General features: G+C 49.8%; 2 protein-coding genes across 2 annotated transcripts; one reads left to right on the top strand and one right to left on the bottom strand.

The window, feature by feature from the left end:
• Nucleotides 1-4,470: 4,470 nt before the first annotated feature.
• Nucleotides 4,471-10,328, bottom strand: pkhB (putative sensor histidine kinase/response regulator; the record flags this gene model as incomplete). The annotated part of the gene is made up of 3 exons (XM_025619506.1): nt 4,471-4,758; nt 4,817-4,930; nt 4,995-10,328. 3 exons carry the CDS (start codon nt 10,326-10,328, stop codon nt 4,471-4,473), a joined length of 5,736 nt encoding a protein of 1,911 aa, XP_025478906.1.
• A 6,744-nt stretch (nt 10,329-17,072) lies between these two features.
• On the top strand, nt 17,073-24,374 carry BO87DRAFT_426629 (putative sensor histidine kinase/response regulator; the record flags this gene model as incomplete). The annotated part of the gene is made up of 6 exons (XM_025627375.1): nt 17,073-19,990; nt 20,042-21,229; nt 21,295-21,772; nt 21,826-21,892; nt 21,975-22,304; nt 22,357-24,374. The coding sequence occupies 6 exons, from the start codon at nt 17,073-17,075 to the stop codon at nt 24,372-24,374; spliced, it is 6,999 nt and encodes a 2,332-aa protein (XP_025478905.1).
• Between the last annotated feature and the right edge of the window lie 125 nt (nt 24,375-24,499).

Genomic DNA, 24,499 nt, shown 5'->3' with positions numbered 1-24,499 from the left:
ATCTCTTCAGCTGGGTTAGTATTATGTTTCCTGTCGAGAGAAGCTGGTAACGGGATTTGCATAGCAGAAAATGCATGCAAGGGTACTTCAACACGGGATGTATGAGATATGGAAATTGACAAAATCACGGGATCTACGATGTTTAAGAAAGGGCAGAATCGAGGATCATGGGTTGGCGTTGGACACCTCTGCATATGCCGGAATTAAATTGTGAGGGGGAGAAGGAACGCAGAAAAAAATAGAGAGGAAAAAGAAATGAACGAAAGAGGGCCAGAAGGTGGGCAAAAAACCGACGGTGGCCTTGCCGCATGCTAGCTATCTCGGCCCAGCAACCTAGAACCTCTCAAGTGGCACGGCAGGGCAGAAATACACCCCTGAAATGGAGAAGAAATCGTGTAACCGACAGGGTTCCTTCCTGGTGCCAGATTGATGACGTGCGAAAGAACGCAAGGCCATCCGAGATTCCGGTACCTGCAAGTGCTTCCCCCTTTCGCTTATCAGCGGCTATGTGTGATGTTTCTTCAATCATAGAAATATCTTCAGTCAATGAGCGAGATTACACACCTGGGGCCTCAATGGGACAAGCGCTCTAAACGCCGCCTACGTGGGCAGCTCGACGGCAGATGGGGCCGAGTGGATCTGGACGATAGCACCTCGACGGGGTTGCAGGGAACAAAGAATTCCTTGCGAATCCGAATCTCTCTTTCCCAGAACCCTCAACTATGATGGCTTACCCCATGAGAAAATTACACAGCCTGTTACGTGGGAGGACAGTCACGGCCTTGGAGCCCGATCCCAAAGCTGACTATAAGGGCAAGGTACAGGGAAGGTCAGGTCGAGGCGGCGAGAGGGGCGCCAAATTGAAATTTGGGATAAGGTCAATACGGGACAAAATTCTACGCTGACAGGTCAACGGGATGGATACAATCAACCCCTTTCCATGTCTGGCTGGGTTGCTGACTTCATTGGGAATACACCACTCAGGATCTACGCCGAGTTCACGGTGACATCCGCTGACAGGCCGTCACATCCAGTGAGAGTCAGTTTCTCGATCGTCCCATGTGGGCACCATCATTGCTCTACTACCTTTGCTGCCTCACGCTATCTGGAGGTTGTCGCCTTACAATATTGACTGTGCCGTCTGCCTTTTCTCCCAATATACCCAAGAATGCCTAAGCACAACCAAATCCAGGAGATCCGCGGGTCGATTACACTCATGAGGAAGGCCTTTTTCACTTGGCCATCAGCCCGACCGGATTAACGGGTAACACAGGGGCCCAACGCGAGACTGGAGAGTCTCACACAAGCTTTCAATCCCCAGGTTTTCTGGCCTGAATGCGTCGCAATTCAATTTTCGTTTTCGGCTTCTGATTCTCTTTCGCTGAGAACGAGCTACTTTGGGATGAATGATAAGACGCCCTCCATACCATGCGATTGCCGGCTCAAATCAGCCTACGCCGTCAGACCTGACACCTTGAGCTTATGCAACCGGCTGCTCAACATTTGTCTTCGCTGCATGGGCTCCATTGGGTTAAGACTAGGATGGCTTGGATGCAGACCGGGTCAAGGCCGCTTGGATCGTGAGACGATTGTCCCCGCAGCGCCCACAGCGCCCAACAACCGATGCAGATGAGGTCCGTGTTAGGCCTCTGATGGATGAAAGAATGTCTCCGGAGTGGAGGGTATTAAGATCCTCCGTTGACATCGACCCAACGACGGCGGGTGCATTGCGGATGGGGGGAAACGAAAGGAATGCAGCGGCTGTGGGGTTGTGAGGCCCTTCATTCGCCTATGGTCCGTTTGCTCGCATCGTCCCTCACCGCCACATCAGTGCTCCCCTTCAGTTGGTTCTTTTTTATTCCATTCGGCCATCATGACGCTGACTACTCCATACGTCTGGAGTAGAAGTTCATCCGGATCCGCTAGTCATTGGGCCTTCTGTCATCCTCTCTTTGGCTTTTCCAGAACATCGCGAGCGGGGTGCTACCAAACAGGCTGTCCGATTCCAGCCAACGACATGCATGCACTAATTCTCCAAGTCTGGGGACCCGGGATTGCAATATCCAGTCGACCCAGCTAATCGGCCTTGCGATCATCGCGGCTCATTCCTGACTTTACTGGGACGCCAGATTCCTTAGTCGCCGAATCCCAGCCACGACGGCAACCTAAGTGAGGTTCATATACAATTTTCAACCAGCGCTCACCATGCCAAGATTCTTTGGAGCAGCGTGACTCCTTGTGATGGGCTGGTTTTCGCCTTCGTTATACCACTGTGCAACGTCTAATGCCTCTGCATCATTCAGCATCACTTTTGTATCTTTCTCTGCCTTGCACACTCCATTCTCCCTCATGACTCCCATTTTCTTTCCCTGTGTCCTCTGCATATGCCTGTCTAGGTGACTGACTCACAGGACGCGTATCAGCCGCAGGTGGCCACTAAGGTGGCTAAACGGATGGTTTCCGCCCAACGCAAGTGTTTCAGTCTCGATGTGAATGGCCGTCGGATCATAAATCAGGCCCGAAAAAGAAGGCAAGATTGGATACTACAGGGCGACCACAACCATTCACGCTCAGTAGATCAGCATTACGCCTTCAAGTCAAGCAAGGAAATGGAGTCAAAGATACTCCCGAGTCTCTCTATTCGGCACGTATCCGAGACATCTGAAGACCAAACAACCACTGTCTCCGTGACCTCCGTTCCTACTACTAACTTCAGGGCGAGCAGCCAGCCATCATCCGTCATCTGAACCTCAACGAAGGTTACACAAGGGAGGCAAGGAAGTAGAAGGGCACCTTTAACGCCTTTAATAGGAGGCCATCATGAGTCTGGAGCGAACCCATGATCTCAAGTTGGTAGGAATAGATGCTTGGAGTCTCCTAACACGTAAAAGGGTAGGTTAGTAGTCGACACTAAGCACATTTTCATAGAAGCTTCAGATTAGAAAACACAGATAAAGGTGAATGCAGTCTATAGCACATGACAACCGTAATAGGCAAGCTTAAGTCACCACAATTTATAGAGCCTATGTATGTTACAGAACATTTCCCCCAGAAATATTCAAATCCGAGCAATTAGTAACCTACCTAGTATGTCCCTCCTAGTCACTCCTCCCTCTGCGACCGAATTCGTAGACATTGGCCATTCGGTACTACTTCTTCACCAACCCAACATCTAGAACATCTTCTCCGGTCGGCAGCAGCACGGCTAACTAGCATCCAGCCAACTAGTTACCTCCATGGGTTTTACTACCAATTTTACCTACTACCTACCTCGCTACCCACTTACGAATCCATTTCAAAAAAGTATGGAAGGTATAAGATGAATACGATTCAGAAGTATATAAATACATATATATATAATATCGATAGTACTATTATAAAATGAGTAAATAGTATGACTACTTATGCAAACACACACAGCATTTTTCCCCAAGTCAAACTCCAGTATGTATGTAAGTAGTAATCACAGAAACAATTGGACAGGAACAATTGGACGAAAAGGGAAATGAAAGAATGAAAGTATGTAACACCTACCGTAGTAACTAACTTACTGATTTTATTTTCCTATGAGGAGCCGGACTGGCGAGATCGTTTCCCGTAATGCATTGAATCAAGGGAAACGAGGTAATAAAAGGGACTGATATTATGGATTAGCCTGGCTAGGGTATATCTTTCACTCACTCAATAACTGGTGGGGATATATATAGTAATGATGATGAATATAATCTACTCGGGAATGATAGGGTACGTGGGTTAAGGTAATTGGGAGAAGAGAGGGTGGGAGAGGGGTGTGAGGATAAAGGATACCCTGAAGAGGACAAAAGCACGGGCGGGGCGGCCATTGGGAGGGAAATGGAGAAGAGAAATTGATGTAAGAGAAAACAACAACGCTCTGTTATCTGCAAATACAATTCCAGAAAGTTAAATGTCGTGCTCATAAAGCTGGTATCGGGGAAAGCCGCGTGAGGGAGGCATGGCTTCACAGGAAGAAAGACGACTGAGAACTGCTCAACAAATCCGAGAACTGACGCCATATAAAACGAGGTCGAAGAGTCCACAAGAACAACAACAAGAACCCTGAGATCCCGGCCCCGTAATGCTGAAAGGTATCAATCAATCAAACTTTGAATGCCGAATGCAGATGCATAGTGGGTGTTCCACAACCGAGAAAGAGGGAGACTGAAAGCGAAAGCAAAAACTTGAAAAATCATCCAGAGGCGCCTTTCCATCCGATGGCTCTAGCCAATCCAAGAGAAGAAAATGAAAATATAAAAGGGAAGATATGAAGACCTCATCCCAAGATCGAGAAAAACAAGACTTTGTAAAAGATACATCATGACCGGGAGGGCCGCAGAGACGTGTTACCCCTGCAATGAGCGCGGAGGTATGGCTATCACGTAAAAGAACCCAAATAACGCCCTGTTGGCAGTTGAGAGTATCCACAAAAAAGGCAGGCGGACTACATTAGTATTAATCACGGTGGTGGTCCTCACTATCGGCCCTGAGGCGGTCGCGAAGGAGAAGCAAAGGTCGATTGGGATCAAGCAGACCCATCATCATCTTGCCCAACTCATTGTGCTTGATAGGCTTGGTGACATAGTCGTTGAAGCCAGCTCGTGCGGCATCCTCGATTTGATCCGTCATTGCGTTGGCTGAGAGCGCCATGATCGGGATTTGGGGATAATGATTCTTCAGCTCCCATCCGCGGATATCACGACACGTATCATACCCATTCTTGATGGGCATCTGGATATCACACTGCACAAGGGGTGAGCGACAATACCTACTGCGAGCAGTTGGGGAATCCTGCACTTACTATGATGAGCGAGTAGTATCCTGGTTCCTTCGAGAAGACCATTTCTGTACACTCTTGGCCATTCGTAGCTGTCTCCGCCATAACTTTGATCTTATCGAGGTATTTCAACATCACCTAAAATGACTTAGTATCAGAAAGGGAAACGTAATGTGGTGAATGGTAAGGGGTAAGGACGCACCATGCGATTCGTCTCGTCGTCCTCTACCAATAATATCCTATAGCCTTTGTTGCCGATAACCTCCTTAACCATCTTAGACATAGTCTTGAAGTTGTTGTTGATCTCCCTTGCCATATCTTGGTTTCTATCCTTGCTCAGATCGCGTCGGTTGTCGGGATCGAAGATGGCAGAGAAGGCAGAGGGCTTGACTGGCTTCGGTACTGTGTATACACGCCTTCCGGTGGCGGCCAGCTCTTTGATTCGGGCGTTGACTTGGCGTTTCTGGTAGAGGTCGGAAATGATGACAAGGGTTGGGGCGGTCGCAGGATCACACTCTGAGACATATTGAATCACGTCTGATACATCGTCCACACTAGGCAGGTTGAGAACCAAGTGAGTGAGCTTCGAGCCAGACTCGTCACTTACGTGGTCCCGCCAGTCTTCGATATCCGGAGTTGAGGTAATGGAGAACGGAACCTCAAGAGGGACGACCTGTTCGATGTGTTGTTTGATGGCTTTGCGAGTGTTGTCCAAGGGGCACAGAATAAGAATGGAGAACGCGCTTGGTAATTGCTTCGCGTCATTTCCAGCAGCCGAAGCAGGTGGCTGAGTCGAAGAGGGGGATTCCTGCACCTGGGATACCGGCTCGGTCGCTGGACGTGAGCCGTCGCCACTTGGAGTCGCAGATTCCGTTCCGGACGCAGCGGGAGCATCAATCTTAGTTAGAGGGTCTACCGTGCTAAGATCAGGAGTCGGAAGGGCAGAGGAAAGCGACGACCGTTCGGAGAAATTGGACGTTGCCAGACGAAGGGGGGGTTCTGCGTTGGCTGACGTTTTCGAGAGGGTTGACTCGAGAGCAGAAGACAGTTCGGCTTGATCTGGCGCCTTATTATTGAGCGGATCTTTCGTGAAAAGTAGCTTGTGCAAGGGGTTAAGCTTGGGTTGCGCTCCGAGCATTTCAGATGCACCCTGTGCTTGTCGAAGGGTTCGGGACTCTTCGGGAGTCGGTGGTGGGGGAGCATCGACTTTGACATGGAAGGAGAATTTTGCGCCTTGGCCCTCCTTGCTGCTAGGGGTCAATCTTCCGCCATGCATCTCAACAAGCTGTTTGGATAAGAACAGCCCCAAACCACTACCCGCATGTTGCTGTGATCCATTTTGCCCAAGCTGACTGAATCGTTGCATCAGCCGTTCTGCATCCCTTGCGCTGAAGCCTTTGCCCGTATCCACGACGTCAAAGTTCAGTAAGAGTTCGGTCTTCTTAATTTGAGCTGAAGCATCATGGTAAATGGAGCAGCAGATGTGAATCTCTCCTTGCGCAGTGAATTTGACTGCATTACCGACAAGGTTGATGAGCACCTGTCGGATCCGGAATCTGTCTCCGATGACCATCGGCGGGACATCCACATCCATTAAGTAGTTGATCTCGAGACCCTTGTCGATGGCCCTGGACGAAACAGTGTCGATTACATCTTCAATCACAGATCGTACATGGAACCACGAGTTGACTAGAGACATTTTACCCGCTTCCACTCTTGAAACATCGAGAATGTTGTCGACTAATTCGCGTAGGTTGGTCGAGCTATTCTGTATGGTATCAAGCATTCTCCTCTGATCTGTGTCCAACTGAGTATCAAGAACAAATGGAATGGTGCCAAGGATGCCGTTCAGCGGAGTCCGGATTTCATGCGACATGTTGCTAAAGAACTTCGTCTTGGACTCCATCTGGTTGTTGAGTTGTTGCATGGCTTTATTCAGTTCCCGCTCTAGATTCTTGCGGTCATTGATATCCGTGCAGGTTCCGTACCAGGACGCTTCGCCGCTGCCAAAACTGCTTGTCTCGACACAGACCAGGCGAACAAGGTGCCATCGGAAATCGCCACCTTTCGAGCGTAGCCGTAGTTCTGTCGAGTAGAAAACACGACCATTCTCATCTCTCTGTACAGAGGCAACTCCCCGTTTGACAAGCTCTTCCAGTGCGGGTGTGACGCCCTGACCCAGATGCTTCTCTTGAGAGGACTTGGCGCTCGTCGTCTCCGTGGGTGCTTCACCTGCGTCAATGGCGGCCCCAGTTTTCTGTGAATCATGGAGGTAAAGGGAAAGTAAGCCACACTTCTCGAGATCATCGTGATGAACATGCTTTGCGAAGCCAAAGTTAAGCGCATCTTCAAGCTTCTGTCCGGTGTACAAATGCCATTGCTCATTCACGAAGATAAGGCCCCGGTATTCTGTCGCTTCGAAGACGATCTGCGGGATAGAATTGGAGAAGGCTCGGTACTTGGCATCAGTGGCAAATTTCTCTCTTTCCTGTGCTGCTTTCAGCTCCGCAATATGCTGTTCATGGATGTCAAGGAATGATCCGATCCAATATAGCACCTCTCCCGTGGAAGACAGCAACGGATTTGCCCGGAAGATGAACCAGCGGTAAGCCGACTCGTCGTTGAAACGCTTGACGCGAACACGTTCGGTAAATTGAGAGCCTGTACGTAAAGCATTTGCCCATTCCTGAGAAACGTGTTCCCGCTCGCTACTGTGGATATTCTGCCAGGGATCCCTCAGCTTCTGTTCCTGGGGTTGACTCCGCCTGTAGGCATCGAATTTCGAATTTGTCCAGATAACCTCGCCACTTTGAGGCTTTGCAAGAAACAGATGAAGGGGGACTGAGTTCAGCATGAGCTGGGCCACAGTATCGGTGAACGGACGTGGTAGCTCGCGTTGTAATTGAGCGTAAAATGAGTTTGTTGATGGGTGCCGGGAAGTTTGCGTCGGCGATATGACCGGGGGCGCCTTGACTTCTTGTGACGGTGAGATTATGACCGGGCTTTGGTCCTGCGAGGCAACATCCTCCTCCGAGGGCTTCCCAAGGAACTTGCCGGGGGAAGTGGGAGTTGATGTTGCAACGTTCTGTTTGACCTTCGCCAGCCTGATACGCTGCTGGAATTGCTTCGACTGCTGAACATTGAAATAGCTGTCCACGCCATCATTGCTAATTCTTGCGGCCACACCGGGTGATTCGGAGAGATTCAGAGTTGTCCCAGCCCCGATATTGCTCAGTTCAAATCCTGGGGTACCAAGTCCAGATACTGCAGGGCTAAATTTGGCCGAGTTTGATCTTTCTTCGGGACTAGAAAGACTGGCGCGGGCTGAAAGCGATCCATCATCCGCTATCGTGTAGTTTACATGACCACTGAGGCCAGCGACGAGCTCTAACTCGCTACTTTCATCCGAGAATGTTCCACCAAGACCAAGGAGGTGCCCGTAGCGCGGAACCTCAAGTCGAGAAGTGACTTGGCGCTCGAGCTGACTGTATTGTTGAGCCAAGCAGAAAGAAGTCGTCAGATGGGGCATGAGGTAAGCCAAGGACTTCCTCAGGTTGGAGGGATAAGGCATTATTGAGGAGAGGATGGAAATCACTGCAACGGGAAATCGTAATGTAGACGGTGATGTTTGTTTAGAGCGGCCGGCGTGCAAAAGTGGGATGTGGACCACGGACTTGGCCAAGTCGACACCGATGGCTTCCAAGGGCTTGAGGTTGGAATAGTCATGAGGCGGGGGATGCTTCGCAAATGCTTCCTCGTCGACAGCGTGGCTGACGAAGAAAGGGTTTTGCTCCGCATGAGCACGCGGCGCAGGCGAAGGAGCTGGAGACTGCGACCACGGCGAGGGGGGTATTTGCTCGTACTCGTCGAAGAATTCCATTGACGGCGTACGATGTGCTTGCAAGCCTGACGCGGCGGGATTCGAAGTCGATCTAGCGCGAGTCGCGTACGGTGCCTGAGTAGTGGAAGGCTCGGCGGTCGGCGTGACTTGGATCCTGTCCTCGGGAGTCTCACAGGGCGTCTGATCGTTCGTCAAGCCTTGGGAGTATTCACGGGTCAGAACAACAGGGTCGGTGCGGCCAAAAAGCTTGACGACACCTGTCCGCTTGATAAGCGGATCTGCTTCAACTTCCAATGGTCTCGGGATCGGGAAGACGGCTTGTCGAGGGTTGTCTTGAGTATATTGGGGTTGCCCTGATGACGGCTCGGTTTCCGGAACGGCGGGGTTCTCGGCGAGGGTAGAAGTGCGTTTGAGCTCTGGTCGGAGTGAAGACTTCGGTTGTAGGCGCGGAATGTCTGAGTCCTGAACATTGGGGTTCTTCCTTTCCTTGCCAAACCCGGCGAAGGAGTGTCGCGACAGAAGCGAGGGTCGCTTTGGAGATTTCGAAGCGCTTGTTCCATTGGCAAGCGCTTCCCTAAGAAACAGTTCCTTCTTTCGCTCCGGGTATTCGTTCTCTTTCGGGGTCCTATCGCGGGGTGTGCTCGTCTCATCGTGCAGATGCCGTACCTGCGACTCCGTCTCGATGTTCTGATCAAAAACCGCCTTTTGGCCCCATGGAACATTTTCCAGGTCAGTCGCATCGCCAGGTACGGCAAGCGACACCCTCTCGGCACCATAGTGTGCTTGCAGAATATGTACCACATTCGCCCACCAAGCGTCTAGGCCAGGATCCGCGTTTAGTTGCAAAGTGAGGTCATAGAGGTTTGGACTAGGGTAATTCGGATCCTCGATCACGTTCTTAGGTAGCGCTGGTAGGAAAAAGCTCTGCAAGTGCGGTGTATCTGCCCCTGTCAGCTGCTGCTCTTCTGAAAGTTGCGATGGCATCGTCTGCGACTTCAGTTTCTCGGCCGGCAGTGTCAACTTGAAAGGGCTATGGTTGAGCGTGGAGCTCTGTGTCGGCCGAGTCGAAGGTTGCGTCTGCATTCTTGGAAACGGATAGGACGGCGTTTGGCCGGTGATGTTGTCAGGGGTGGAATCCATGGCCCGGATGGTGCCACCAGACCCGGTAGAATCGGAGAAGGAAGCTGATGGCATCGCTCCTGTGGACGAGGCGACTTTGGGGAAGGATACATTGAGGGGTCTTTTCCTTGTCGATCCAGGGGAGTTTGAGGTGACAGGATCGGGTTGCGATGGAGGGGCTTCGCGATTAGCCGAAGAACTCTGGTTCTGTGATTGTTGCATCTGTTGGTAGACGAGTAACTCTTCCATCTGCCTCCGGAGCTCTTTAAGGGTTTGCAGGCTTCGTCCCTGGTCCTCTGGGTACTTCCCCGCTTCGGAACTGTCTTTCTTCGCAGGCGTTGAGGTATGACATGCGTCCGTAGTCTGCTCAATCGGAATAGAAGAGTAAGCGTTAGCATTCCACGTGTTATTCTCCGTGATCGTGTCTCCATCGATTGCAAATCCAGTGCTGTGAACAGGAAGAAAGCCAGTTGATTGGGAGGAGGTTCGACGGAGGGAATGGGATGCGGCGACAGGCGAAGGGGCCTCGGCCGGCGATGGAAGCGGAGGTGTCCTCATGCTGCGAACTTCCCCCATCCTATACTCCCTCCACCGCCGGTCAGACAATCAATTCTCCTGGGTGAATCCAACTCCGCAGGAGCCAACCGGAGCACTCATCTCTCGGACAAACTGGTCCGCTATCAGGGTAAATATTCGTAATCGATGAGAGCAGGGGGAGACGACAAACGCGGTAGAAAAGGGGAGGGAGAGGAAAGAGGTGAGAGGAAAAAAAGTGATTGTTGGAGTGTAAGTGTGTGCAAGTATGATAAGGAAGAAGGGTGAAAAAGAAAAATGGGTAACGAAAAAAAAAAAAAATACAGTTGACAAGAAGTAACAAAAAAAGGGGGGGTAGTTTGGCTGGGGTGTAACGAAAAAATAAGAAAATAAAAATAAAAAATCAAAGAATGGCCAAAGGGGGGCTGTATTTTTGAACACGGAAAAAAAAGGAAATGAAAAAGAAAATTAAGACCCGAAGAGAGGAGGGAGGCAGAAAAAAAAAAGGACCAGGTGATATTAAACGGCCTTGAGAGATGAACTACTTTGTGGAGAGGGGGGGGTAGTGGATATAAAAAGGGAAAGGCACGAGAAGAGGAAGGGAAAGAAATGTGTAAAAGGGAAAACGGATTTAGGTAGGGAAAAAGGTTGTTTGGAGGAAAGGGTGGTGACTAAAGCGGTGTATAGCGGGAGTGCAGGGAAAAAGAGAAGCAGGAGGAACAGGAGGAAGAAGGTCAAGAGGTGGAGGAGAGAAGAGGAGGAGAGGAACGGGATTGTGAGGAAGGTTCGACTGATCTGACCTTTTTCCTAGAAGCACTGGAGCAGGTTCTGCTATTGACCCAGCAGATCGACGATTTGTGTTGAAGGGTGGAAATGGTCCGTCTCCGGGGGTGTTCAGCCTATGACGTAGGCAAGCCCTGGGAGGTGTCGGTTTGCTCAAACCCGCGGTAACCTAACTACTTAGCGAAGATGTCGCCTGGCCTGGGGGATCAAGTTGGAAAAGAGGGGTAGAGGGGAGGATAAAAAAGGGCGATGGAGGGAACGAAGATGGGTGAGAAGAGAGAGAGGGACTGTGTCTGGCTGGTCTGCCGGACAAGAGAAATCGTCAGGCAATAAATGAGAGTGTGCGCGAGGGAGATGGGAGGGAAAGGATGAGCAAAATTGGAAAGGCCGGAAGGGAAGTAGAATAGTCCGCTATGGAGGAGAGCGATATTGTGGTCACTCCGAGGAGGGAGGATGAGGGAGAGGGAGGGAGGGAGATAGAGCGAGAGAGACCGAGAGAGCGAGAGAGTGAGAGAGAGAGGTTAGGTGGATGGATGGATGGGTTCGATTCGATGGAAAGGATGGAGGGATGGGGGAAAGCCTGGGAAGGAAAACGACTGGCGGGTTACTGGCTGACTTACTACTTGACTGGCTGGCTGGCGGATTCCCAAGTCACAGTCACCCGAATTTCATCAGAGCGATTTCCTTGAGAGGGGATGAGAGCCTACCAAACGGCCTTCCCCCCCCAAAGTACTACTACACTACTACTACTAACTAAAATAACTACCAAAACCAATACTTGACTAAATCCAAGTATTGACACCTACCGGCACTAACCGTTACTTAGTCTGGTAACCCAAGGGGGTAAAAAAAAAAAAGGAAAAAAAAAAAAAGAAAAAGAAAAAGGAAAAGAAAAAGAAAAAGAACCAGAAAAAGAAAGATAATACTCAGTACAATCACCACTCAGCATCCTGATGCGTGAGTTTGCGATACCGCCACATCCCTGCTGATTATTGCCGGCACAATTCTGGGGTTGCCGAAATGGGCCACCCGATATCACATGATGTCCCTAGATATAGACTAGTGCCAGGGCATCCTCGACCTCATCGCGCGCCACCACCACCAGATCACTGAGAAGGTTTTACCCACAGGGCTGTCAAGGACACCATGGGAACATTTAGCCAGCCATTAGAATTGCTTAAACCTTTCAATCAACTTTCAGCCTCATATCCGCCTCCTAGGATAAGTGTTGCCCCATCCGCATATGTAAGGATGTGTTACCGCCTTCTCAGATGACGTAGCGCAGGCTTTGGGGAACCTCGTCCGGTCCTCAAGTGTTGATGCTGTGTCTTAGACCAACAGCATGCCGTTCGCCTTGCTAGGTAGAGGTGTTCCCGTAGAAGTCATGCCGTATGGCTGTCTACTCGTAAAGCCGATATCCTGCATGCCCAGTGTCCTTCAAGGGGTAGGGCGCTCGTGACTGGACTGCACACTTACCGAAGAGGCTAGTTCTGTAATTATATCGACAATTTGGGATTCAAGATCCAAGGTGCCAAGTAGCCGGTAAATACCAAATAAATGTCGCTTGTTCATGCAGGGTGTCTAACTAGAACCAGCATGTTCCTCGATCTCGATGAGTTGTTTGCTCCGGCAGTAGTGACCGGTAAAAAGAAAACGATTTGCCTTCTTCAGGCTAGCGATATCATGATAGTTGTGTCTAGCATTTCACCTGACATAATCCACTCTAGCAGAATTTCTCCTCCATATGTCAACGCGTAATGTCAATAATTATACTATCGATAATGGTCTAACAAAAGGCTACAATCTGTTTGAACACACTCTAGCCGAGAGATTCGTCGCCTTATTGCTAGGCTAGTCCTAACACAGTCTAGCGGGGGGAGGCTGCACCACAGGGCGGAAAAACCTCGGGTTCTCAATAAACACCACGCACAGATGTTCTTTTCTCCGTCAACCATCCATAGTTACTCCGTAATTGGAGAGCACCCAGGGGTAGCGGAGAAAAAAAGGTGGCCACATACATCATCATCAGTGGAGGGCTGAATTCAAAAATAGAAAAGCACCAGATGTCAAAACCATTGTGGACGACAGAACCCAAATCGACAAGACAACCAGCCTCGCTAGGGGAGAGTGTTCGATGGGCACGGTCGGGGAACCGAGAGACTATGAATTGTGTCGAAGCATGGGAATGTTCGCCGTTAGGGACCTATTTATGGACACCCCTTACGATCATGGTGATGATAGGCGCTCCGGCTCGCATCAGATGACGACATCGGGCGTTCTGTCTACGGGTAGGACCATGGGTACGGAGCCTGACTAGGTACTATTTTACATTAGCTCTGCAATCCTGTACCCCATACATATTCCGGTGGGTAGCCAGCTGTGATTGGAGCAACACCATCCATGTCCATCCATGGATATTCGAATCGGGAGAGGCTGGTTCTCTAAGTTCTCGGATACCCATCCATGTCACCAGTCACCACTTTCCTCACTACTAATCCCCCCTAACTAATAAAAATAGTTAATTCGGTTATCGGTAGTGTGGTCAGACATGCCGCATGCCTGACGATGCCATCCCCGAACCATCTCTCTCCTAACAAATTTCGTACAGGAGTCAGGCGATCCAATCTAATTTATCGAAATACTCCTTATATGAGGAAAGCTTTTAGAGTTTACAAACTCGTCACCTACCCTTTTTTAGCCGGCTTAGGTGCTACGTACTTGTGTCACGTCTCCCCGTCTTATACTCAGGAAAAAGATTTAGAGCCACGCTACCTTCAAACCTTGTACAATTTGCGGATTCCTACTGAACTCTAGTTTGTCCAACTTACAGTATTTATTTTCCATCGGCCTGTTTCCTTTCAATTCTATGGTCGTTAAGATTGTTTACAAATACGTCACACATGACCAATTGAGCTACAGGTAGGAGTCGCCTTATATGATTCTTTGAGATATGTCCTCCGCCCAAGAAAAGAGTTCAATTAGACAAATATCATGCCCGGGACTCTCAAATTGAGTTAATCTGTCACCGCCAAGCACCGTCTCCGTTAGCTGGTGGAGATCAACCAACACATGATTAATAGGAGGTCGGTCCATATCGTAGGCTGGGAAATCCAGTAAAGTCCACTGAATCAGTGTATAGGTGGACAGTGCCAATCTATCATAAATTATAGTATTACGATGGTACGCAAATGTTGCAAAATGAGCAAAATCGACCGAAATATGACCTATTAGGTTTGCAGAAGGGTTTGATCACTATTACAGGGGCGAGTGAGCACCAGTGTCTCTCGCATTTCAAATTAACCATTCCCGCTAGAGCTGTCCCAAGAATCCGGCTGAGTACTTTGATTCTGCGTTATCACTTTATTGGTCTTTTATAGACTTATTCAATAGATCGGCCTTGGTTGGACTAGCCTGAGCGTGTAGTTTCAACTCGAATCTTCCTTTAAGTTCACTCATATTGTGGACCTGGAAATATAACTACTGTGTACGTAGTTACATCCATATTAAGCAGCATATGTCTTACCCATTGACCGTTCTCATTGGGCCAGTTATCAGAGGATCCGATGATCAGGCATGCGGATTTCTCCATTTGGCCGACACATCCTACTGTATACTCTGAGGTAGCTTTGCTTAGGGGTTATGCTCGACGATTATAATCTTCATCTCTTAGATTTTAGTTCCCATACGTAAGCTCTAATTTCTAGGGGAGAATATGCCAAAGTCTCCGGTTTTTAGTCTTGATTAGCGTGCGTTGTGTTCCCTTCCAGTAGTTCAGTGACTTCCAGTGGTATTTTATATATATCTCGGATCATTTATGCACCCATTGGTAGCAGCGATGGCGTGCATGATCTTGCTGAATTCCAAAACACATATCATAAAACCAAATACTCAGCCCGAAACAAAACGCGTCCTCGAAAGGCTCAAATGGAGCTTTTGTCAAACTCACCAGGCCCATATACTCCATGCGTAATCCAGCCAGAAGTTCCTCCAGAGATATGGTGTATTTGACCATCAAAGTCCCGAGTTAACACCGGTATGATGAAAGATGAAGAGATGTGTAATATGCCCAAGATGATTCGCCCCAAGAACTAATCAATTGTTGTCTTCCCGTAATTGAGCTGGGGAAGGGTTTTGTTTTGGAGTGGATGGTGCTCACCGCATATTGGGATAAGCGGGAACGAACCCTGCAACCTCTGATAATTAATGGATTCCGTCTTACATTAGATCCAGTCGCTCTGTTCTTATCATGATTTATTTGGCATATACACTAAATGTCTGCGTAGGGCAACAAACATGGTCACTTTTTGGTATTTATTTGATTTGAAATATATTTTTTTTATCCTTCATCGGATTTCACATTACTACTTGGACAACGAAGCGTGGGGTAAAGACGTTGGGAAGAGCTAGTATATATTTAAGGGGCCAAAACAGAACAACTGCTATTAACCTAACGCTACTATTTTCCTAGTCCCACAATGAATTTTCTGGAAGATCCTTCAAACTTAGGATGTTCTCTTTAGTCCGCCAAGTACCGTGGCACCAAATTTAGGCCCTTCTTACTGTTCAAAAATGGGTTACATGTTAATGAACCAACATTCCTCACTTCACACAGTAAGTAGTAAGTACTAAGTAGGGGCCAACAACACTGTCAGACTGGCTTTTCTGACTCGGCTGAGAGTTCTGTGGTTCCAGGTGATCATTCTCAATAAGTGCTTCTACTTACTATCCAAGAATAGCACCTAATTCCCGGACTATTCAGATAGTGACTCTTAGAAATTTACTAGTCGCCCATTTACCCGGTCGGGATACTGCATTGACGTTGTCAAGTAAGGGGATGTGGCGATGCAATCAATTTTCCCCTGAACTAACATGACAATGATGGCATTGTCACACCCTCCACCCCCGCCTCCAGATGATTGATTGATAGATAGTACATCGGGATAAAAAGCTATGTCACTCCCCCATCCTAACTTGTCGGTGTACAGGAGGGTTCTCGGGGTGGTGCTGGTATCCATTGCTTGGCAAGCCCAGCTGGAGACTAGTTCAGGTACAGTATGCGCCGCTTCGCTGAGAGTTACGTCGACTTGAACACTGTAAGACACAATAAGAGATACCTATATTTCGTAATACAACAATCGCATGATCCATTTACCACCCAAGAGATATATACCAAAGATAGGATCGTTAGTATGCGACTGCTACTCATTGAGAGTCGCCTTTAAGCATAGTAGTAAGCTGAGTGCGGGCGGTTGTTTATTCCACATGATAGTAGGGATGGTGGAAAATCAACATCAGCCCACCATGTTGTGCTACATACAAAGCTATCAAGAAAGATAACCATACTGAGAAAAATCGGGAGCCCTTTCCTCGCAAATGCAGCCATGACAATACTTGCAGGGTGATGATAAAAAAAAAATCCTAATAAAGTTCAGGCGGCAAGGTCACCTCACAGGCGCGCAACTCGTGCAGCCACCCTTTCGAGAACAGAAGCACGACGGCTGATCTCCCGCTTTTTCCACCATCATCCTCCCTCGTGATGCCCAACGGCAGCTGACTAAGGCAACGGCTTATTCAGGAAATTTACAGCCTCAGGCCTCCCTAGGCCCCAACCCAACCAGAGTTCTTGCCTCGAAAGAGCTGATTCCCATTGTTCGCTTGCGATCGCATTCACCTTGACTGGTGGGGATGCTGACAGCTGTGTCCTGACCACGCTGAGCTCACCGAATCGCGTCTGATCGCTCTCTTCGCCCCCTCCGACCGTGCCCTTGTCGCATTTGATCGAAACCCTTTGCCCGACTTACCCTGAACCTTTTCGAGAGGGGGCAGCGCCTCGCCCTCTCCACCCTGCTTGGCGATTGAACCGTTTTCGTCCTTATGCCTCCTGGTCCCCTGTCCGAACAGCCTTGCCATCTCAGTTTGCGACTACTCACCACCGATCGGCTATCTATGACCGTCAACTGAGGGGCCGAATACTCAGGATTTCCGCGATAAGTGTTGGTGGAGATGGAGGACAGCCATATACTGGGTGACGACCTGCCACTCCCACCGGCACGCCTTTTTGAGAGGTTGGGACATCTGCCTGGATATACATGGGATCAGACTATTGAGCCGTTTCATTCGACATATAATCACTGGCATGTCTTTGGCCTCCGACATGCCGCAGAGTCAGATGTCTCTACACCTGCCGCGACCTCGTCGGGCCCCTCTAGCCTGGCTCGCAATTCCCCGCGAACCGAGTCCCGCCCTCCATTTCGACATCACTGGAGAAGCAGCCTAAGCGAATCCAGTAGCGAGCTCTCCCTTTCTCGCATGGATCACGAGTCAATATGGATTCCAGTGTTAGCGCGAGTCTCGTCTCACGTTGTGAGGCTGGAGCGCGAGTTCCATATGCTCAGATCTATCGTGCAGACTTCCGATCCAGATTGCAACCATACTATACGCCCTATAGACCTTATACGCTTGCCCTCCGACCCAGGTGATGCAGGCCCTCTCCTTGTGGCTATCTTTGAATCCCCCGGCCAGAACATGTTGCGAGAAATGGTCGCTTTTGGTCCTGCCTGGTTCGCGGCCGGTGGTAGGACTGACAGCAATGAGCCGACCCCAGGAGAACAAGTTTCTCTTTCCACTTTTCTCGATTTTGCGATTGGTGCTTGCGATTGCTTGGAGCTTTTACACTACGGCCTCAAGACGGTACACGGCGAAATCCGCGGGGATGCCTTCCATTTCAATCGAGAGGCGGGGTCTGTGAAGCTTACCAACACGGGAAATGGTGCTAGGTCTTTCGATAACATCCTGAGCGAAGGCTGGTCATCCCTGTCAAAGGAGCTTGGTGTCAAGAATAAGCTACAATTTATCGCTCCGGAACAAACGGGAAGAATGCCTACGGAACCGGATAGTCGAACTGACATCTATGCTTTGGGCGTGCTCTTCTGGACGATGTTGGTTGGTAAACCGGCCTTCACGGGCAGCGACCCTGTTGAAGTCGTACAGAACGTACTAGGAAAGAAGCTACCACCGCTCTCGGCCAAGAGAATGGATGTCCCCGACGCAGTGTCAGCTGTAATCCAGAAGATGACACAGAAAGCTGTCAATGAACGCTACCACACCATCTCATCTGTCAAGCGAGATCTGGCACAGATCTCTCAGTTGCTGGGGGATGGTGATAGTGAAGCATTGAAAGACTTCCAGATCGCTCAGCGTGATGTGTCATCCTTCTTCACGCTTCCCTGTCGCATGTTTGGGCGGGGAGAGGAATATGACAGGATAATCAACGTCGTTGAGAAGGTTCATAGGCGCCAGCAAGCTGCGTATGCGAGAGCAGCTGCTCAGACATCCAGTGGAGTAGGATCCAACTCTTCTGTCTCGGACGGCCGAGTTGATAGCTTTGAGGTTGCATCTGGCTCGAGCGATTCAGGCTCCTTCAATCTTGCGTCCAGGGCAGCTTCCAACGGTGGCGCTTACAACATAGGACGCACATCTACGCACGAATCTCTGCACAGCACTGATTCTTCTCCTTCAACTCCTAAACCCGGAGACTCGTCAGGAAAACCCAGGAGCCCTGTGGAGTCTCGCGCGTCCTGGGAGAATGTAGACAGAGATGGCCATCCTTCTGCTGGAACAAGCACGCAGAGCCATGGTGATTCTATCGGATCTGTTGCCAGGGCGAAGGCTGCACACAAGGTTCGCCGCCCCGGAAAGTGCGAAGTAATTACCATAAGCGGTGCAGCTGGCATTGGAAAGACCGACCTTTTGAACCGTGTTCAGCCCGCAATTCGTAAACTTGGATATATCGGTATCGCCCGTCTGGATCGCGCCAGGCGGATACCATTTGAACCTTTCGCCAAAATTCTGGCCAGCCTTCTCCGCCAGATCTTTTCTGAACGCGATGTGACAACTGAATACCACAATAACATCCGCACTGCGTTGAGACCAATGTGGCCGACATTACACCGTGTGCTGGAACTCCCGGAGCAGCTCATGTCATCGGGAGGAAATGAAAGACAAATTTCGCCCAGACTTTCGGCAGCGCAGCATATCTTTAAGGAGGTTTCGACCAAGGGCGAACCATCCAAGCGCGTTGCACTTCCAAGTCTGGATCATGGTCAAAGCTCTGTGGACTTCTTTCTATCTAATGCCGCACTGAAGAACATGCGGTTGATGGAGACGTTTTTGGAGATACTGCGGACTCTATCCCAGTACCGATTGATCTGCGCTTGTGTGGACGATTTGCATTATGCCGATGACGAGACCCTGGAGTTGATCATGAACATCGTGAAAGCTAAAATTCCATGTGTATTGATACTCACAAGCCGGAAGTCTGAGCTGGAATCGAACATCATCAGGCCGCTCTTCGATTCTGAGAATCCCAGTGTGACGCGCGTCGTTCTCAAGCCTCTTGGAGAGGAAGAGATCATGCAAATCGTGGCCGCTACAATGCATCAGGAACCCAACCCGATGTTAACTCCGCTTGCTGCTGTCATACAGGAAAAGAGCATGGGCAACCCGTTCTTTGTTCGAATGATGCTCGAAACCTGCTATAGCAAAAACTGTATCTGGTATTCGTGGAAAAATTCTGTATGGGAATTCGACCTGGATCGGATCTTCACCGAATTTGTGGCTCCTAGGTATGGCGAAGGGCTTGGGCTAGGGTTCATTGCAAGGCGTCTCCAGGAAATTCCTCCGGCCGCCAGATCCATTATGGTCTGGGGCGCATTGCTAGGAAGCCCGTTCGCCTTCTCTCTAGTACAAAAACTTCTTACAAGCGAGTTCTTGTATTCCAGCGAGGACGATGAGGCGGTAGACCTTACCTGTCCTCAGAATGCAAATTTAATCCGACAAACTGAAGCCGATATGGTTGTCGGTCTGCAGTATCTTGTGCAAGCAAACCTGATCATCCCGGGAAAGACGGACGATGAATTTAGGTAGGTGCTCCTGGTTTACTTCATGTTTGTATCCACTAACCAGTGTTTCAGATTTGTCAATGATCGCTTCTCGCAAGCGGCTCTTTCGTTGACAGAGGGACGGAATGTGGACAAAATGCATTTTATCATATCCCAGGCAATGATGAAGTACTACCATGATGGCCGCAGTCGATACGCAATGGCACGACATGTGGCCCTGGCGTCTCGGATTATCAAGTCTCGTGTCGTAGAGAGACTTGAATATAGAAAGATCTTATGGGATGCGGCGCAAACCGCTGCGCAATCGGGTGCGCGTCCAACAGCGCTTTGGTACTTCCGGCACTGCATCACTTTCCTTCAAGACAATCCTTGGGATGACAATAACGCTGATGTATACTACCGGGAGACTTTGCGTCTGCATATTGCTACGGCTGAAATGTCATGGTCTCAAGGCCATAACACGGAAGCTTTGGACCTGCTAGATAAAGTCTTCGAACATGGAAAGAGTGCCGTCTGCAAATCAAGAGCTTGGATTGTGAAGGCCAAGATCTACGCTCAGATGGGTAACCACCTCCGTTCGATGGATTCACTCCTTACGTGTCTGGAAGAGCTTGGTGTGCATCTGCGAGAGCCTACGACCTACGATGATTGCGATGATGCCTACCGTAATCTTCGCGCGTACCTCGAGCAAGCGGACTTGGAAGCTATTGTCCGTAAGCCCGTCAGCAAGGATGTCGACATGATCACTATTGGAGAGGTCATGGCTGAGGCGATGGCTGTCACGTACTGGGATGATGCACTAACATTCTACCGAATGGCCATTGAGATGATGAACCTACATCTCTTTAAAGGCGGGTTTGTGCAAATTTCCATCGGCTGTTCGCACCTCGCGATGATATCGTTCAGCCGATTTAGGGACCTAGAGCTCGCCGTGAGGCTGAGCGATTTCGCGCTCACCCTCCTTGAGCGGTGTCCTGAACAGTGGACTCAAAGCCGGGGCTCTATTGTACATAACCTTTACGTCGGCCACTTGCGCGTTCCACTGTCCTCGACACTCCCAAATCTCGAGGCCTCTGTGGAAACATCCTTCTCGATGGGCGATCCATACATCACCTTAATCAGTTTGTCTTCGATGGCGATGACAAGACTATATCTAGGCCATGATATGGCGCAGGTGGAGGCGTTCTGCAACGAAAGCCCAGAAGACATTCCCGACTGGGTCAATGATACTCGTGGTGGTGCTAGTCTGCTTGCAGTAAGGTAAGGACGTCTTGGATACCTACGGAAGGGAAGAAAATGTCACCTGCTAACATGTTTGCCTGTAGACAAGTTGCGCGTGCTTTGCAAGGTAAAACGGCCTGTCGTTCTCCTGACACTATTATGTCCGACGAGCACCATCACACGAACGAGTACATCGCTTTCCTGGACAACAATGCCAGCAACGCCGATCGCCCGCGAGACATTTACTGGGGTCTTGCAATGATTCCGCTATTTGCATACGGACATCATACTAAGGCTATACAGCTGGGCATGCAGATGATGGAGACTATGCCCAGGCTGTGGTCTGCTCGTGTTTCATACGTAGTCTACTTCTATCTCGCCCTTTCTCTTTTGACTCTCCACAACGAGTACCCTGCTCGCGGGTATCTTGATGGAAGCCTGCATACGGTCTTAAAGTATAAAGCTGAAGTGGATTTCGCGCGCAGTGCTTGCGATGCCAATTATGGAATGTGGTCCTTGATATTGGAGGCACTAATATGCGAAGTCCGGAATGACCATACTTCTGCAATTCAATCTTTCGAAGTAAGTTGCAGAATTGCTCTGGATACATTGTGGAGGGAATCTAACCTAGCCAGGCTGCAATCGATCATTGTCAAATCCATGGGTGGCCCTTGGAGGAAGCGCTTGCTCTAGAACTGCATGGTATGTACACCGACGTCCCGAACTGCAATGCTTTGGGGGAGGGGTTACCCCCACGTCTTGGCCCAAATTAACTTTCGAATAGGAGAGTTCCTGATCCGTCGCGGTGCCAAAAGGGCGGCGCGTTCTGTCATGCAAGACGCAATTGCCGCATGGGCCGCGATAAGCGCCGTGGGCAAGGCGGCGCAGCTGACCGAGAAGCATGAATGGCTATTGAAAACCGCCACATCCTCGAGGAACGTTGACGCTGGCTGTCAAACCGTGGACTCGCTGCTCGGAATCAATCGCAATACCGGCCAAGAACACATGGGAGTAGCACAAAATATGGAAGAAGATGACAGAAAGCAACGCTGGATAGAACAAAATGGCGTTACTACGGGTGAGCGTTCATTCGACATATCTGGCGTCGGCCTTGGTAAGCTACAGCGCTTCACTCCCTTATTCTGAGCCGTTCTAATATGAAACAGATATTATCGACTTATCAAGCATCCTCGAATCTAGTCAAGTGATGTCCTCGGAGCTTCAGATCGACAAACTTTTGACGAAGATGATTGAAATCGTTCTGGAATCCTGCAATGGCTCAGACTCTGCGGTCATTGCGACCAATTTTGATAATAACTTCACGGTCGCTGCGGCTGGGGACCTGGAGAAAGGACAGAAGTCTTTCGTGGATGGCCTTCCGTTCTCCGAAATCGAGGATAAGATGGCGCATCAGATCTCTCACTACGTCATGCGCACCAGGGAGGAAGTTCTGGTTCACAACGTTTTGGAGGATGAGCGTTTCTCGAACGTCAATGAGGGCTACCAAGCCAGGTATCCCCTTGGGCGATCCGTGATCGCATTGCCTATTATGCAGGCCGAGCATCTGCTCGGTGTCATTCATATTGAAGGCAAACCGAATTCATTCACCCAGCGGAATGTTGTGGTTCTCCACTTGCTTTGCAACCAGATTGGTATCTCGCTTTCCAATGCGTTGCTCTTCCGCGAAGTGCGCAAGGTCAGCGCTACCAACGCTTCTATGGTGGAGGCTCAAAAGCGCGCACTTGCCCAGGCTCGCGAGGCGGAGCAGAAGGCTAAAGTGGCCGAGGCTGAAGCAAAACATAACGTGAAGCTGAAAGAAGATGCAGCAAAGGCCAAGTCCATCTTCTTGGCTAACATATCTCACGATCTGCGCACACCGATGAATGGCGTTATTGGTTTGTCGGAACTACTCAAGGGTACCAAGTTGGACAGAGAGCAGGACGAATATGTGGAATCGATCCGTGTCTGCGCTGACACGCTGCTCACACTCATCAACGATATCCTTGACTTCTCCAAGTTGGAGGCAGGCAAGATGAAGATCTCTACCGTACCCCTCAACATTCGGGAAACAATCTCGGAGGTGGTTCGCGCACTTCGCTATACGCATCGCGATCGTGGTTTGGAGACCATCGAGGATCTGGACAAAGTCCCACCTGAACTTGTGGTCCTCGGAGACCCTGTTCGCTTGCATCAGATCTTCATGAATCTTCTCAGTAACAGTTACAAGTTCACTCCCAAGGGATCTGTGACTGTGAGAGCGAAAGTTTCCAGGGAAGGCAAGGGTCGTGTCCGTTTAGAGTGCTCTGTATCCGACACAGGTATTGGAATCTCAGAAGAACAAAAGTCCCGGCTGTTCCGGCCATTTTCGCAAGCCGATAACTCCACGGCGCGGTCATATGGCGGTAGTGGACTCGGATTGAGTATCTGCAAGGCAATTATTGAGGACGTCCTAGGCGGTGCTATTTGGCTGGATTCGACATCAGGCGTTGGAACTACGGTGACGTTCCATCTGGCATTTAACAAGGTGAAAGACGCTGCCGCTAAAGCTGCCAAAAACAAGGCTGCCAATCAGGCGGAGAACAAAGCTCCGGTTCCTACTGCTCGAGACTTGACCATGGTGCCCCGGGATCAGATTCGAGTCTGTATCGCTGAAGACAATCCTATTAACCAGAAGATTGCGGTCAAATTCGTCAAGGGGCTCAATCTCCAGTGCGAAGCGTACAGTGATGGGCGGCAGGCAGTTGAAGCTCTCCGAACAAGATCTCGTGAAGGCAACCCGTTCCATGTGGTCCTGATGGATGTACAAATGCCGACTCTCGACGGCTACAATGCCACTCGCGAGATCCGAAAAGACCCAGATCCCAATGTCAACGAAGTGTTGGTCATAGCGATGACGGCGAGTGCCATCGAAGGAGATCGCGAGAAGTGCCTTGGTGCCGGAATGAACAACTACCTTCCCAAGCCGGTTCGATCTACTATCTTGAGTGAGATGCTTGACCAATACCTTGCACCAGTGCCAGCATACACAAGGACGCGGCTGGTGAACCGGGAACGAGGAAGTGTAAGCACTGAGGCAGGGACGCCACGGAGCAACTCCATGTCGCCTAATATTGACGGCCAAGCCACCGCTCTGACGCCTGAAGAAGATAAGCAACTGCAAGAGCGGCAACCTATAGAAAATTAGCGTCGTGGTGACTCCTTCTAACCTCTACGATGGCAAGCTTTTGCCATTCCTCTGAGTCAGCACTGACCCTAGACGATTGCTTCCGTCAGTGACTCACCTGTGATACCCTGCATATTCTGAGCGAT

Source organism: Aspergillus neoniger (genome assembly GCF_003184625.1).
Source record: "Aspergillus neoniger CBS 115656 unplaced genomic scaffold BO87scaffold_19, whole genome shotgun sequence".
NCBI lineage: Eukaryota > Fungi > Ascomycota > Eurotiomycetes > Eurotiales > Aspergillaceae > Aspergillus > Aspergillus neoniger.
This window is presented reverse-complemented; position numbering and strand designations above follow the sequence as displayed.